Here is a 16,639-nt window from a genome sequence, read left to right as displayed (position 1 = left end):
CTAGTGTTTCATCAACATTTGACCTAATGATTTTATTATCCCTTGATGATACTTGCCTGAAATAATTTATTAGGCAGTTCAAAATGGTTCTTTTCAAATTGTCATTTTTCACATTTATTGACTGGCTTTTTTTTTTAAACCAATAAACTTTTCTTTTAAGCTTCAAGTCATTTTTTTAAGATTTTAATTTATTTTTATTTTTAGAGAAGGGAGGGAGAAAGAGAGAGAAACATCAATATGCGGTTGCTGGGGGCCGGGGCCTGCAACCCAGGCATGTGCCCTGACTGGGAATCGAACCTGCGATGCTTTGGTTCACAGCCTGCGCTCAATCCACTGAGCTACGCCAGCCAGGGCTTGACTAGCTTTTCTATAAAGATGAACTTATTATTAGCTAGAGCTGTTAGTAACCTGAACTTGTGTGTTCAGAAGCAGCAGGACAGGTGAGCAGTTCTTTCCCTTTAAATATCAGTTTTCAGGGTAAGGAATTGATGAGCTAACTACTTCCATAGGTGATAAAAGTGTTTTCTGTGTTGTTTTTTTCTTTTTGTTTTTGTTTGGCCTACCACTTGTTGAGTGTAATGAACTTATGGATTTCTATGTATTGAGTGTGTTTTCATTGGTTTGGGTCACTGTTTTGATGCTCATGTCTTTTTTTGCCTATGGACCCTCTTTATAGGCAAAATGGTTCCTGGGTCCTTTGCTGTAAGCCTGTTAGACCTTGATAACTTTGTTGTTCTTTGGTTATAGAGACTGTCCCAGGAAATACTTGTCTTTAGCTACAGTTCTGGAATGGTCCATTTCTTTCAAAAGCCCTGGTTCCTTTCAGTGGGAGATGGTACTGGGAGTGTTCATTGTTTTGATTTTGAAGTTTTCATTGTTTTTCCTCCCTTTTAGCATTTTGCCCTTACCACATTGGTCATTTCTCCCTTGTTGGTTTGGGATTTGAAGAACATGTGAGTATAATACGTTTATAAACTTACTTGCATTGATAACCCCCCAAATTTGATATTTACTGAATAATTAATATTGTAAAGAGTTAATTTATTTCTTAATCTGTCTTATACAAAGGAATAGTTATCCAGCACTGTCTTGTTCTTTTCTTTAAAAACTGACAATGAATTAAGACACAGGAGGTTATGTTGCCAGCTAAGGAAGATGTGCTCTCAAATCCCATTATGCACTGCCTTCTTTCTTGTTGGGTGGACCAGAGGCATTCTATGGGAAAATTTTCTTGCAGGCAGATTTATGACCCATTCCAATGAACCTCTGTACCCTCCCCTCCCTTTTCACCCTAGTGAATTTAGATAAGTAACAGTATATCATTGATTTAAAAAAAAAAAGGTTAGTCAATCTTGGAATGATGGTCTGCAGAGTTTTCTAAAGAATTTGCTTTATTTTTGACAGTTTGTCATTGTCAGAGGTGGATAAATATCTGGATGGGCAACTACTGTTTTGGTGGGGGTACAGAGGGACTTAGCTTTTTAAGGAAGAGCTGACATCTCTGGCTACTCTGTTCAGTTTGTGTACATGAATCCTGAGAGAGAACACAATTTGAAGTGTTCTGAAAGGGCAAAGAGGTGTTTTAATATTTGATAACAGCTCCAAATTCTCACTAGTTGAATGCAAAGACTTGAAAAGTTAGGATGAATCCTTTGGTAAATTTTGATTTTCCAAGCTATTGTCACTTGCTATCTGAAATTCAGGAACCAAAAATATGGGCAGTATTTGTTACTTTCCAAACTCTTGGTTCTATAAATTGAGAGTGGGACAGATTAGGAGAGCAGGGGAAATTTAAATAGTGCCTTCTAGTGGTAGGAAGTGAGATGCTGGGATGCACCGGAAAGGGGGACAGCTTGGGCAGTGTGCCGCTGCTTTTAGTGCTCAGCCTTTAGCAGCAAGTTCGCTTTAGAATGGGGCATGACAGCTTTTCCTTTATTTTTGTAAATAAAGGAAAATAATGCACTCTGTTTTCTCTGCTTGAATAAAGTATTGCTCTTTAATCTTTTTCTTATTCTTTTATACTGCATAACGGTCAGTGGGAGAACCTGGTTTTCAAAGGGGATTTTATGGTTTTGTAGTTGTAAATTGCCTAGATGGTTCACTTCTAGTCTACTAGAATTGTTTAATATATTGTTAAACTGGGGTGGGGGCCATATGGTGCAGTTAAAAATTATTTATTTTTCTTATTTCCAGGTTCAAGCATCTCATTTTGAAGGCCTAATCACAACCATAGTTGGATATATACTTTTAGCAATAACACTGATAATTTGTCATGTATCCTTTAATGATCCAGTGTGGGTGTTAGTGATATTATTCATACCAAAGAGTTATTCCTGTTACTGACAAAACTGTTTGTTTTCCCTTATCCTCTTAGTAAAAGATATTTGTAGTAAGGGTAAAGGAAGACAAAATACGAATTCTGTCAAGTAATATTAAGTGTTACCAAAATTATTATGTTTTATTGTAACTTGAAATGCTTAGTTTTTCCTTGACTAGATCCTGTAGGGCTTGGCAACTCTTGTTAAATTTCATAGGTCTCGTCGCTTGCTGGGAGTCTGCTATATTGTTGTTAAGGTAATTGTTTTTATGAGTTAAAGCTGGAAAAGATTTATCCCCATTTGGGTGATATTGATGACTTTTGTTTTGCTTAAGGTCTCTTTGCTAGTGGTGGTAGAAATTGGAGTCTTCCCTCTCATTTGTGGCTGGTGGCTGGATATCTGTTCCCTGGTGAGTTTATTACTCATCTTATAATGGAATAATTTAAAGGCTTCAGAAAAGACATCTGTAGAATGGGTTTCTTTTAAAGGAATACCAGTATTTGATAATAATTTGCTTATTTTTTTCTGAGAATGTATCATGGTGGAGTCTTCAAGCTAATTTTTCTTGAGTACCTGATTTTTTTGAGACTTTGTGTGGATTTTTGATGTCAGCATATTTTGACTGGAACCTTTCTAATAATTGGTGGAGAATTTTCTTATTTTACTCTTCTAAATGTGACAGTAATGCCAAGACATTACGTACATAAAAAGAGCAATCTGATAAAAAGACAGCCTTTGTAGTAGTAAATTCAACCGTAACCATTTGTTTTAACTAAGATGCTCATTTTTTATTATAATCTTTTTTTAAAGATTTCATTATTTATTTTTAGAGAGAGGGGAAGGGAGGGAGAAAAAGAGGGACACATCAGTGTGTGGTTGCCTTTTGCATGCCCCCTACTGGGGACCTGGCTTGTAACCCATCCACATCTCCTGACTGGGAATTGAATCAGGGACCCTTTGGTTCTCAGTCCCGCACTCAATCCACTGAGCTACACCAGCTAGGGTTTTTTATTATAATCTTTAATGGCCATCAGTGATAATCAATTATTGACTTTTCAAAAATATTTTATATGTAGAAAAGCTACCTTTGGTTCTGAGATAACATTTTCTCCCATACTGTATTAAAACTTGTCATGAATGCAGACCTGTAACTAAGCAAAGAAGATAGTATGTTAACCAAAAATAGTTTTTTTTACAGTGGTAGTATTAGTAAAGTTTTTACTTAGCAATTGGTTTTCAGTCTTACTACTTATGTAAAATTTTTGAAGTGTCATATACATTTCTGAAGTAGTATTTAACTTTATATCATTTACCTTCTGTGATACCTTGAAGTGGTATTAAGAGAACTATGGCCCTAGAACCTCAAAAACTATATGCATAGTTATTTTTTTCACTTCCTGGAAGACGGAGGTGTTAATTTGGCAACTGTAGGTGCTACGACTCTTGCTCACGTGTTCTGTTTTGATTTAGGAAATGTTTGATGCTACTCTGAAAGATCGAGAACTGAGCTTTCAGTCAGCTCCAGGTACTACCATGTTTCTGCACTGGCTAGTGGGAATGGTGTACGTGTTCTACTTTGCCTCCTTCATTCTCTTACTGAGAGAGGTAAGTTCTACAGGGAAGTGCTGATGCTATATGTTCATGAAAAGGACTTTTGTTTAACCAGAAGTCGTGCCTCAGAGGTTATGATTTTCTAACTAATTTTCTGTGTTTTATTCTCAGATGGGATAAGTGATAGATGTGTTTGGCTTAATTGCTTTGAATTGTTTTCAGTCATTTGTCTGAAGAAATTGACACATTTTAGTATTTCTGCCTATAATTAGTTACAAATTTGACAGATGAGTAGACTGAGGCGAAAAAGTTAAACAAAAGCACATGTTTTACTTTTAGCCATCCTCTAGTACAGATTCTTGGAATTTTATAGGATCTGAGCCTGTCTTGGACTTCATCCAAGGAAATATAGTTCTGGAAATACCCAGAGGTTACGGTTTTACATAGGATCAAATATGTAAAATGGTCTTGAAGCAGGCACCTTAAGCGTAAAATTGGAGTGAAGGTCCTTTATGTTTCCAGTTCACTTGCCAGATGGGTACCTTACTAATCTATTTTTGGAATACAGTCTTTACTGGTTTGAAGACAGTGACAGTGAGGTCAGTATTTGATTAGTATACATCTCATACTCAGTCATTTTGGTGCAATAGGAAGTATAAAACTGATAAGTGTACTCGTTGCTATGCATTCCTTTTCTCAGTATTACTGCATACTTGCTCTGTGTCAGTCACTGTGCTGTCTGCTGGGGTAATAGTGAAAACAAAGACACAATCCCCATTCTGCTTGATTTTATATCCTGGGATTGAGTGCAACTGTAGAACCAGTCAGCTTACTCCTTTGTGAGAGCTTTGAGAGTGGCAATGGAGATGTACAAGGAAGGGCCTGAAGGAGCAGGCTCACTAATACAGTTTGAATGGAATTTAAAAGCACGGAGGCTTAATGCTATTCTTGGTGTACTTTGCTTGGTGTACTTTGAAAGTTTTGAGGAGTTGGGGAGAGGTCTGGGGGCCAGCATGTTCTCCTGTATTATATAGTGTAAGTTTATATGTTTAGTAAATTCTGTTGTCATATTAAGCTTATATTTTTTCTTTGAAACAAGTGATTGAGACTACATTAATAATTTTTAAAAAGATTTTATTTATTTTTAGAGAGGGAAGGGAGGGAGAAAGAGAGAGAAACATCGATGTGCGGTTGCTAGGAGCCATGGCCTACAACCCAGGCATGTGCCCTGACTGGGAATCGAACCTGTGATACCTTGGTCCACAGCCCATGCTCAATCCACTGAGCTACACCAGCCAGGGCACATTAATAATTTTTTTTTAACATTTTATTTATTTATTTTTAGAAAGGGAAGGGAGGGAGATAGAGAGAGATAGAGAGAAACATCAATGTGCAGTTGCTGGGGGTTATGGCCTGCAACTCAGGAATGTACCCTGGCTGGGAATCGAACCTGGGACACTTTGGTTCCCAGGCCGCACTCAATCCACTGAGCTACGCCAGCCAGGGCTACGTTAATAATTTTTTTAAAAATTATAATTATATATGCCCTCTAAATTACGTTAAGTGATAAAATGTGTATACCGAATTTGTTTCGATTTATCTATGTGGTTTTTTTGTTGATACAGAATCCTAATATTTGGAAGTTAGATGGAACCTTAAGAGGTCATACAGTATAACCCTGTTGTTTAGAAGCTGGAGAAACAGAGTTTGGGCATATGAGAGGCTTTCTATAGCATAACTCAGTGAGTTTCGACCACCCAGGACTAATACCCAGACTTATCCATTCATTGCCCCATTACCAACAGACTCCTGAGTTGATGATTCCCACTGAGAGAAGGGAAAAGATGTAGGTAGTAAAATCAAGATGTATAGTGAGAAGTGGTAGGCTTCTTAATTAAAATGACTCTTCCCAGAAAGGGTAAGACTGAAATCAAATCTTCTATTTAGGACATTTTAAAATTGCAACCTAATGATACAATATAGTGACAGTTTAAAACAAATATTTATTTTTCATCTAGGAGATCTAAATTTGACAAACCGTCCTTTAAAACATTTATTTTTTTTAAAAAAACATTTTATTTATTTATTTATTTTAGGGGGGATAGAGAGAGAGAGAGAGAAACATCAATGTGCGGTTGCTGGGGGTTATGACCTGCAACCCAGGAATGTACCCTAGCTGGGAATCGAACCTGGGACACTTTGGTTCCCAGCCCGTGCTCAATCCACTGAGCTACGCCAGCCAGGGCTAAAAACATTTATTTTTCATTAAATAATTAAAAGCATTAAAGGATGTCAAACACAAAATTTTCATTAAAGATTCTGATTTAGAAATTTTTGCAGGAAAGCCATATGAATTTTCTGGGTCCTATTTTTTAAAATGCCAAAATAATTTTAAGATCTTATTTTTCTGCCAATGTTTTAGCTCACATACAGAACCTTGAAGACATTGCTGAGTATTTATAGTGTTTAAAATATATTTTCAGGTACTTCGACCTGGTGTCTTATGGTTTCTAAGGAATTTGAATGACCCAGATTTTAATCCAGTACAGGAAATGATCCATTTGCCCATTTATAGGCATCTCCGAAGATTTATTTTATCAGTGGTAAGCATGTCTTTTTATTGTTTTTGAAATAAAGTGTGCTACCCTTTAGATTTTTGGGGGAGGGGGATCAGGGGTACTGGTACAGTAGATTGAATAACTTATGGTTAAGCCTGTGAAACTTGGTTGTTAAATAGCAGTTTTTTGTTTTTTTAATATCTTTTATTGATTATGCTATTACAGTTGTCCCATTTTCCCCCCTTCACTCCCCTCCACCCTGCACACCCGCTTCCACCCACATTCCCCCTTTTAGTTCATGTCCATGTGCCATACTTGTAAGTTCTTTAGCTTCTACGTTTCCCATACTATTCTTACCCTCCCCTGTCTATTTTCTATCTACCATCTATGCTACTTATTCTCTGTACCTTTGCCCCCTCTCTCCTCCTCCCACTTCCCTGTTGCTAACCCTCCATGTGATCTCCATTTCTATGGTTCTGTTCCTATTCTAGTTGTTTGCTTAGTTTTTGTTTTTGTTTTTTTTTTAGGTGTAGTTGTTAATAATTATAAGTTTGCTGTTACTTTACTTAAGGCCAAGTTAAAGGAGTTCATCATCACCAAGCCCTTATTGTATGAAATGTTAAAGGGAATTATCTAAGAAAAAGAAGATAAAGTAGCAGTTTTATTGATTACTTTGATAAATTTAATAAAATGTTTACTAAAACAAAAAGACTTTCTATTACTTTAGTAGTATACTTAATTACCAAATTATGAGTTTCTGAATTAAAATTAATTTGCACTAAAGCAATGGAGACTTGTTAATAGCTTCTAAATTAAACTCTTGCACTGGCCAGTGTGTGTGGCTCAGTTGGAGTGTTGTCCCGTAACCAAAATGTTGTGGGTGGGGTCCCTGGTTCAGGTGCATACTGGAGGCAACCAGTTGTGTTTTTCTTACATTGATGTTTCCCTCTCTCTAAAAGCAATTAAAAAATGTCCTTGAGCGAGGATTTAAAAAAAACTTTTTAAAAATTTTTCTTCCATATTCCACTTTTTAAAAAATATTTTATTTATTTATTTTTAGAGAGGGAAGGGAGGGAGACGAGAGAGAGAAAAACATCAATGTGCACTTGCTGGGGGTCATGGCCTGCAACCCAGGAATGTACCCTGACTGGGAATCGAACCTGCGATGCTTTGGTTCGCAGCCTGCGCTCAATCCACTGAGCTACGCCAGACAGGGCCTAAAAAAAAACAAAACTCTTAACAGAGGATCTCAGTTTCTTTCTCATCTAGAAGAAGGAATTACCTAGTTAAATCTAAATTTTTCTAAAATAAAATTCTAAGAGCAATATTGCTCTCTTGGAAACTTTTGTAGCCATGAATATGGGTCATGTCTTGTAATGATTACAGATGATTTATTAAGTTGCAGACACTTCTGATCCTTCATTGTGAGTTTCCAGCTCTCCCCTCACATACTATGCAGTGATTAGCAGAGACAGACAGACAGACAGACAGAGGCATAGCCATCTCATTCAAGAATGCATTCTTTACACAGAGTGATCCAGGTGTAGTGTGTTGAGTGAGAACGCTCTGGGCCCTGGGTGGGTATAGACTTGGATTGTGGATTGGTCGAGTATGGTCAGAAGTTCTCACAGAAATGATTTACAATGATGTATGCCTTTTTTCTTACTGCAGATTGTCTTCGGCTCCATTGTCCTCCTGATGCTTTGGCTTCCTATACGTATAATTAAGAGTCTGCTGCCTCATTTCCTACCATACAATGTCATGCTCTACAGGTAAATTTTTGAAATTTGGAAGCTTTACTAATTTAGCTCTGTTAAGGATATGATATTCAGAGTACATACATTTAAAACATACATTTCTTACAGATACTGAAAATAATCTGATAGTTACATTTTGCCATGTTTGAGATCACATAAACATTGGTTTAGCAAGTTAACATTTTCCAAAGGAAGACAGACTTACTTTTCTGCAAATGAAGTTTGCCTTTGTTTAGCATTGAAATGTTTGCCATATCTCATGAGAGTGTGTTAGTAGCATCATCTTCATATGAAAAGCATATTATAAGGAATGTAGCCATAGCTGCACATTTAATTATGGATTAAAAATAGGATATAAGTCTTATAGATGGAAACTCTTTTTTGATTTAAAAACTTAAGTCACCTGGAAGCAAAGCTTGAGTCTGGCACCTTAGACTACTCGGCCATCCTGACATCTTTAAGTCTTCTGGAAACCTAGTTTCTCATTCCTCCTGCTTTCCCCTTTTCTGTGATTTGCATTGCCTTTTCAGTCACCTAAAGTAAAAATCTGCCAGGAAAATTGGATTTCTTCCTCAATTTTACTTCTGATTAGACTTTTAAGATCTTATCTAGTCCAACTCAATTTATGACTTACTACCTTAGTTTAGTTCTTCCGCTTGTTCTCTGTTAATAATCTATCACTTACACCCTCCTCCTTCCTCTATAATCTACATGATAATCCAGGTTGGGATGATGAAAGGGAAGAAGGTATGTTGAGGAGCAAGGAGTGACCAATCTTGTAACATGCTACTAATATAGCAAGTGAGGTGAAGATAAGACCTGACCATCAGATTTAAGCACACAAAGGTCATTGGTGACCCTTGTAAGGAACAGGTTTATGCAGCTTGAGTGGTAAGCCTTGTTTGGCCTCAAGAGAGTGGAGGAGAGGTGGTAAAGACAGGGGAGTGGGTTCATTTGACTCTTTAAGGAGTTCTGCTGTCATCCCTTTAAATATTCCCATTATACTTATACTGGAAAACAATGCACATTATAAATTATGACTCTTTGTAATTGTCTTAGTGATGCTCCAGTGAGTGAACTGTCCCTTGAGCTGCTTCTGCTTCAGGTTGTCTTGCCAGCATTACTGGAACAGGGACACACGCGGCAGTGGCTGAAGGGGCTTGTGCGAGCGTGGACTGTTACTGCTGGATACTTGCTGTAAGTACGGGCTGGTGGCTCGCAGGTGTCAGTGTAATCACCTTTCTGGAAACATATGTTCCTTGCCTCCCCTAGGAAAAATCAGTTTCAATAAGAGACAATTTAGTAATATCTGCAGGTTTGTATAATACTTACTTCTAAAAAATTTTAATTAAAAAATTAAATCATTGTGCATCCTTCTGTGGAGAATGTATGCATGTTTTTATCTTCTTATAGAGGTTTGCTGCTGGCCAAGTTTCTTTTATTTTATTATACAGGGCAGAAAAAAAATTAATTCATTAGAAACAAACCAACCTACCCTTGTTTTAAAAGTCTTAAACCTGATATGAGCTCTTCTCAGATTTAATTTCTCAGTCATTTATTTATTCAGCTTGTTGCATTGATTTTTTTTTCATGCTTTGTTATATACTTACTTTGTGATTTAAACTTTTTTTTTTTTTTCAGAAAATAAGTGGCGTTCTGTAGATATCTTAATGTGACATATTTATTTGGTTGTATTTGATCATTTAGCCTTTTCTAATGGCCCTGTGCCTTGCCCTGAGCCTCTTCCATGCAACTCATTTTTGCCTTAAACGATCTGTGGATTGGAGGTTTTAGTTGAAGTACATGTCATAGCAGACATAGTAGCCACCTGTAGATAGGAAAAGAAGTTGTTATTTTTCCTTCAGGTCTTCACATAGAATATCTTGTACATTGTATTTTTTTTCCCAGTTATGATTTCTTCGCAGATACTGACTAAAGAAAACATTAAAAAATTGAATTTATGGGATACTCTATATGTTAATTAACATTAAATTTGGGAAGGTTTAATTTAAAGTGGGCACCAACATTTAGACCAGATTGAGGTAATAGTGGAATGTACAGATTCTACTTGTATGTTTTCTACCCTAAGTAATAATTATTAAGAAAGTAAATGTCATTTATGCTGATCCTGAAGTGAGAGTTTTTCACTGATACAATTTTTACATAGGGATCTTCATTCCTATTTACTGGGAGACCAGGAAGAAAATGAGAACAGTGCAAACCAGCAAGTTAACAATAACCAGCATGCTCGAAATAACAACGCTCTCCCTGTGGTGGGGGAAGGTCTACACGCAGCGCACCAAGCCATACTCCAGCAGGGAGGGCCTGTTGGTTTTCAGCCTTACCGCCGGCCTTTAAATTTTCCACTCAGGGTAGGTACTCTACAGACTTAAACGAAAGTTAAGGTTTTTCATATTTTTATTGAGAAATGTTTGTGCTGTTTTTGTTGTTGTAAGTACGTGGTCCTCTGTGTAAAGATGTCTTACAGTCTCACAACAAGAACTCATGATTTTAGACCTTTCATTATGCAGCATAATATATGTTAATGTCAGATCAGTTTATCAAGTTTTAGCAATGAATTAAACAGAGTTGAGATTCCTTGTGCACTTGCTCCATGCTGTTTGCAAGGAAGGATATAAAAGACTCCTTGAACAAATAAGAAATTAAGATTATTGCTACATTTCAACTATGTATCAGGAACTGGAGTGGGCAGTCTAATGTTTTTCTCCCATTTAATTCTCAAATACTTCAAGGCAGTGTAGGTAATTTTACCTAAAGTAGAATGTCTTTTTTATAGAAAATGGAAGGAAACCTAGAAACAACCGATATAGACCATTTGTTTTTACTGGGAAAATTGTGTTGATCGTTTGAGGGTGTTATAAAATGCATGGAACTGATAGGAGCCATTTATGTACTCTCAGTGTTTTTCCTTGCAGATATTTTTGTTGATTGTCTTCATGTGCATAACTTTACTGATCGCCAGCCTCATCTGTCTTACTCTACCAGGTATGAACTTATCCTAGCTCTCCACTAATGCCATTGTGACATTATGAAAAGGTGCTGTGTTTTAAAATGGTATATTTTAGGCCCTGATATACCAAGGTTGCAGGCTTACTCCTCAGTCAGGGCACATGCAAAAATCAACCAATGAGTGCTTAAAGAAGTGGAACAACAAATGATGTTTCTCTCTCTCTCCTCCCTTCCCTCTCTTCCTCCTTTTCTCCCTTCCTCCTTTTCTCCCTTCCTCTTTCTTTCTCAACTCAATAAAAAATTTTTTTAATCGTATATCTTGCTGGGGTGTGACCATTCATCAGATACAAAATTTGAAATAGTTTTCCCCTCATTTCTGATTGAAGATAGGATATTGATCTACTTAATGTTCTCCATCTCATTGAACTCCTTTGTATTGGAGTAGAAGGGGACAAAGTCAGGAGATATAATCTGTGATTCATTTTTGGAGGTAGAGTACTTGTGGTCACTCAGTTTTTATGGACATTTTGACAGTCATCTTTGTGGCTTAAGTCATTTTTTCATGCCACTCTTTTGATGTTAATTATGTTTGCTCTCCTCATGTAATTATTTTTCCAGTTCACTGCATGATGTTGCTGGAGACTTTTATGGAGCCAGACTGTTTCCTTTTTATCATCTCATTTTCTCAAATACTCATCTTTAAATTTCAGTTAAACAACATTTCTTTATCGTATAAGAAGCTGTGAATGAAGATAGTAGTTTGTCATCTTCTCCAGATATCAGGGGTAAATGGGGGTGGAGCCCAAAGCCAGTTACAAAGTGGCAGGAACAGCTTGCTGTCCCCACCTTCTCCAGTTATTGTTTTGAGCTCTTATAAAGCATATAAATGTATATTAAGTTGGTGTCTTGATTATAATAATATAATTTTATAAGTCATATTTGTATTAATAAGTACTTGAATGCTCCCATGAAGGCTAAGGCCAAGAAGGAGCAAGTAGGATATTTTAATTTCAAGGGAGGTTTCTAAAATACATACATGTTTTCTAATCTGTAGGAATTGTGGTCTACCTTGAACTGTTTCTGCATCATAATTTTCGACCTTTAGAACTCTGCTCTTAAACTCAGTACTCATCACAGCTATTAAAATGACAGAGTTTAACCATTAGATGTAATGTAGTAAACATATTGCTGAGAAAACTTAGTTGTTGAACTTTGGACAGTTTTACACTTACAGTTTTTATGTTCCATTTTCATGTTTTATTCAGAAATATTAAGAAAAAGGTAACAAAAGAAGGAAATAGTTTTAGTGCTTAAATTTGGCAAGAAAAATACTTTTAATTACATTGAAGATTGTTAACTAAATATTTCCCTGTTAATCCAGTCTCACCATCTAGAGAGAATACAATTATATTTAATCATAGAAATGCTTAGTGTCATAGTACACATTTAAGGTGGTGAGGATGCTGTTCCCACCCCCCACCCCCACCCCCATATAGGTTACTTGTCAGTAGCTACAATTTAATTGATAACTACAAACTAAAACCTAACCCTGTCCTCTCAAAAACACTTTTGATTAGAAGTATATGATGTATGGAATGGAAAATAGCCTTTAAATTTTTAAAAATGAAACCAACACCTTGGAGTAGAAATATATATACATGTATGCATATACATATACAAACACTAAACATTTCTGCAGAAATATCAGTGATGATTATTATAACTTCAAATGAACATGTACATGTGTTCATGTCTTGTAACATTTACATTTATTTGTTTTTAAAAATGAAATTATCTTCCCCTAGCTGGTATGGCTTAGTGGAATCAGTGCCAGCCTGGGAAACGAAAGGATACCAGTTCCATTCCCAGTCAGGACACTTAACCTGGGTTGTGGACTGGTTCCCGCTGTGGGGGTGTGCAAGAGGCAACTGATGGATGTACCTCTCTTATATCAATGTTTCTCTCCCTCTACAAATAAATAAAATATTTTTTAAAAATTAAAAAAAATGAAATTATCTTCCCATCCAAGCTGTTCTGTAAGGCTACAAAGAAGTCTGCTTATCAGTATTCTGTCGTGTAAGATTTGACAGTTGCACTGGTTTAGTTTGATTGGGGACAGTGTGGTTTCAGTAGTCAAGAGCATGAGTTTTTGTCATGTAGACATGAGTTCAAATTCATCCTCTGCCCTTGTGTGACCTTAATTAGGCAAGCTTCAGTTGCTGAGCATAGGTTTCTTACTCTTCAAAATGGAAGTAGTAGTTACATTGCAGGGGTAGTAGGGAGGATTGATGAGATAATAGATACAAAATGCTTAGGATAGCTACTAGCTTCTGTTAGGTATTCAAAAGTAACAGATAAGTTCTGCATTAAGTAGAAATTGGTTCATAGATAAATGTACTTGTAAATTTGGGTCTTGCTATTCTGTCTAGCCTTATTAAGAAGTAGCCATGTAAAGAATGTTACTTAATAAATGATCTTACCTAAGAGATTTTTTTGTGAGTACAGTGTAGACTTTATTTATAATAACACTGTATCTGAGAATGTTCCTTAGACAACTTTCAAATATGTTTCCTAAGTGTTAGTATATTTAGACCCTAATTTCTCCAAGAAAATTAATATGCTATTCTTTGGTAATTGTGTCCGCTTCTTATTAAAATAAGCTTAGTTTTCTGTCTAGACAAAAAAGTCATTTGAAAGAAAATTATTCTAAAGTATTTATAATACTTCTAAATAGTGAAAATATTTATACAAATAATAGAAAATAAATTCTCTAACTTTTGTCTTACAATGTGCTCACTGATTTCATTTGGTGATAAAAAACAGTGAAAACAACCACTCTCTCAAGTTTTTTTCAGACCCAAAAGAACAAGTAATTGGTATAGCTAGTTAGGAGGGCTAATTCCCGGTGATTAGCTGTGTTTTGGTTGTGTTTTAATCAAATAATTATGTTCTTTAGAGTTTGTGAGTTTTGGGAGGGTTGTTTTTTGTTATTTTGTTTTTGGTTTGTTTGCTTTTAACAAAGATACTGATATATCAGAATGTGCTATTTTTATCACTTAAAATGGCTGAAAATACCAATAGAACATTAACATCAAGAGTATGGTTCTCTTTTTGTAGCCAAGTGTCTCATTTATCAGCCTTTCTATTTTCAGTATTTGCTGGCCGCTGGTTAATGTCATTTTGGACAGGGACTGCCAAAATTCATGAGCTCTACACAGCTGCTTGTGGTCTCTATGTCTGCTGGCTGACTATAAGAGCAGTGACAGTGCTGGTGGCATGGATGCCCCAGGGACGCAGAGTGATCTTTCAGAAGGTTAAAGAGTGGTCCCTCATGGTAGGTTTTTCTAATGAAGACTGATCTTGTCTGATAGGAGTAGTGGATATTTTTTCAATCATTTCTTTAAATCTTTTCACTTTTATTTCTTCATTATCTTAATAGTGTCGAGTTGATTTTCTTGAATCAGAAGGGATAGTCCTTCAAGACAGTAGCTTTCTGGTTCATTCTAAAAATCACTTTTAATTGTATGTGAGAGGTAAGAGAAAATTATGTTATTAAGTGAGCCAGTAATGTCTTGAGTAAATAATATAATAGAAAAATTATTTTGGAGATTGATTACATTTTTAAGGAATAAGATATTCTGTAGAATTTAAAATCAGTTTGTTTAATAGAAATTTTCTTTAATGATTTTTTTTTCTAAAATTAGATTTTTCGATCTATTCGAATATGTAAAATCTTGACCTCCGGATTGAGTCAGTGTTTTTCATATAATTGGGAGTTCTTTAATCACATAGTATATTGCTCATTCAGGAATGTCTTGGCTAACATGAAAGTGTAGTAAATAATGGAAATTTTTGCTTTCAATAGAGAACTTAACTGCCACAAAGGTGGGGGGGAAATGTCACTATAAGACAGTCCACGTGTGACAATTTATTGATTGTAATGTTAGCCATGACTCATAAAATATAGTTAGGTGACTCCTTATGCCTTTTCATTTGTATAACCAACTCTCGTTTTGTATCTAAATTTATATTTTGGTTCCACTGAAAGTTTTATATTGATTTAATTTTAACGTTGAAAGAAAACCATAAGAGATTCATTGTATATTATGAGTAGAGGAATAAATATAATCCATAGGATAATGAGACATCTAACTATATTTAAAAATAAAGAAATCAGCTAATTCTAGTTTTCATTTGACATTCTTCGAGATCATCAGTTTGCCATTTAAAGTAACAGTGTACTGTGTCTTCATGCATATCATATTAATCTCTTATTGAAACAAATGTACTCACTGAGGCTATCTTAAGAATAGTGAGATCATCAGACATTAAGGCCGCTACTGATTTCTTTGTTAGGATTTCGTAGTGGCCAGTGTGTCTAAATGTTAGAGCTGTACTGTCTAACACAGTAGCCATGTGGCTAATGACTACCATGTACAGATATAGACATTTCTGTTAACATAGTAAGTTCTGTTGGACTGCACTGTTTTAGAGGGAGCCACTTTGATTAGCTTGATTAATTACCTTAATAAGGGCTATGCAGAGCCCTTCTCCAATACCAGTTCATCTCAGGGGTCACATGTTAGCTTGTGGGTCGGTTACCATTGGATCAGTAGCTTTTCGTGGACAAATAAAAGCTTACTACTGAGATTGAGATTGAGAAAAGCAGCACAGCCACCTGGTTAATATATGTAATAAAATGAAATTCTTATAATTTGGTAGCAGCAAAGCATAGTAATATCATGTTTTCATTATAGCTTAAGCTTTTATAGCCATATATCCAAATCTCATTTAAACATGTAGTATAAAGTATGTTTAAGTTGTTGATGGTAATGTATTCATTCTATTAGACATAAGGTCAATGAAGAAAAATAAACTTCCCAATGGAATGAAGAGCTTGGCTGAAAGTCAGAAAGACTTTCATTAATGACATGTCCTCTCATTTCTTAATAGATAATGAAGACTTTGATAGTTGCGGTGCTGCTGGCTGGAGTCGTCCCGCTCCTTCTGGGGCTCCTGTTTGAGCTTGTTATTGTTGCTCCGTTAAGGGTTCCCTTGGATCAGACACCTCTTTTTTACCCATGGCAGGTAAGTGCGTATCTTTTGCACTTGATAATAATACTTTTGCTTTTAAGCAGTTTGTTTTGAAAGACTCCTTAATTCTACTTCAGGGAAGACCTTTGTAACATTTATTAAATAATATATTTCACTCTATGGCTTTCAAAGTATGCAGGTTATGTAAGTTCTTTAGACCTTATTTTATATGTTAAAATGTCATTATTCATTTAGGCTTCACCAGTGTTTGATGGTGCAAAGTAACATGTGTTGATCTTTTTACCTTTTAGTTAGGGCAGGATATGTAGCTTCTTTGCCTTTGAGACTTTAAGCAATAACTTATACCTTTGAATAATTACAGCATTTATCTCACAGAGTCATAGAGCTTATTAATAAGAGCATTTTTGGAGAAACTTACGTATGTCACAGC

The 16,639-nt window shown here is 35.8% G+C and overlaps 1 protein-coding gene across 1 annotated transcript in view; it reads left to right on the top strand.

Moving 5' to 3' along the window:
* MARCHF6 (membrane associated ring-CH-type finger 6) overlaps positions 1-16,639 on the top strand; it is a 69,271-nt gene that overhangs the window by 39,436 nt on the left and 13,196 nt on the right. Inside the window, exons 11-22 of the mRNA XM_028524385.1 lie at positions 895-953; positions 2,194-2,274; positions 2,506-2,574; positions 2,653-2,727; positions 3,789-3,923; positions 6,353-6,472; positions 8,099-8,199; positions 9,244-9,381; positions 10,352-10,556; positions 11,121-11,190; positions 14,307-14,488; positions 16,108-16,242. Coding sequence (XP_028380186.1) covers positions 895-953; positions 2,194-2,274; positions 2,506-2,574; positions 2,653-2,727; positions 3,789-3,923; positions 6,353-6,472; positions 8,099-8,199; positions 9,244-9,381; positions 10,352-10,556; positions 11,121-11,190; positions 14,307-14,488; positions 16,108-16,242 — 1,370 coding nt within the window. The remainder of the gene's footprint in view (positions 1-894; positions 954-2,193; positions 2,275-2,505; positions 2,575-2,652; positions 2,728-3,788; positions 3,924-6,352; positions 6,473-8,098; positions 8,200-9,243; positions 9,382-10,351; positions 10,557-11,120; positions 11,191-14,306; positions 14,489-16,107; positions 16,243-16,639) is intronic.

Source organism: Phyllostomus discolor, chromosome 3, assembly GCF_004126475.2.
Source record: "Phyllostomus discolor isolate MPI-MPIP mPhyDis1 chromosome 3, mPhyDis1.pri.v3, whole genome shotgun sequence".
NCBI classification, from domain to species: domain Eukaryota; kingdom Metazoa; phylum Chordata; class Mammalia; order Chiroptera; family Phyllostomidae; genus Phyllostomus; species Phyllostomus discolor.
This window is presented reverse-complemented; position numbering and strand designations above follow the sequence as displayed.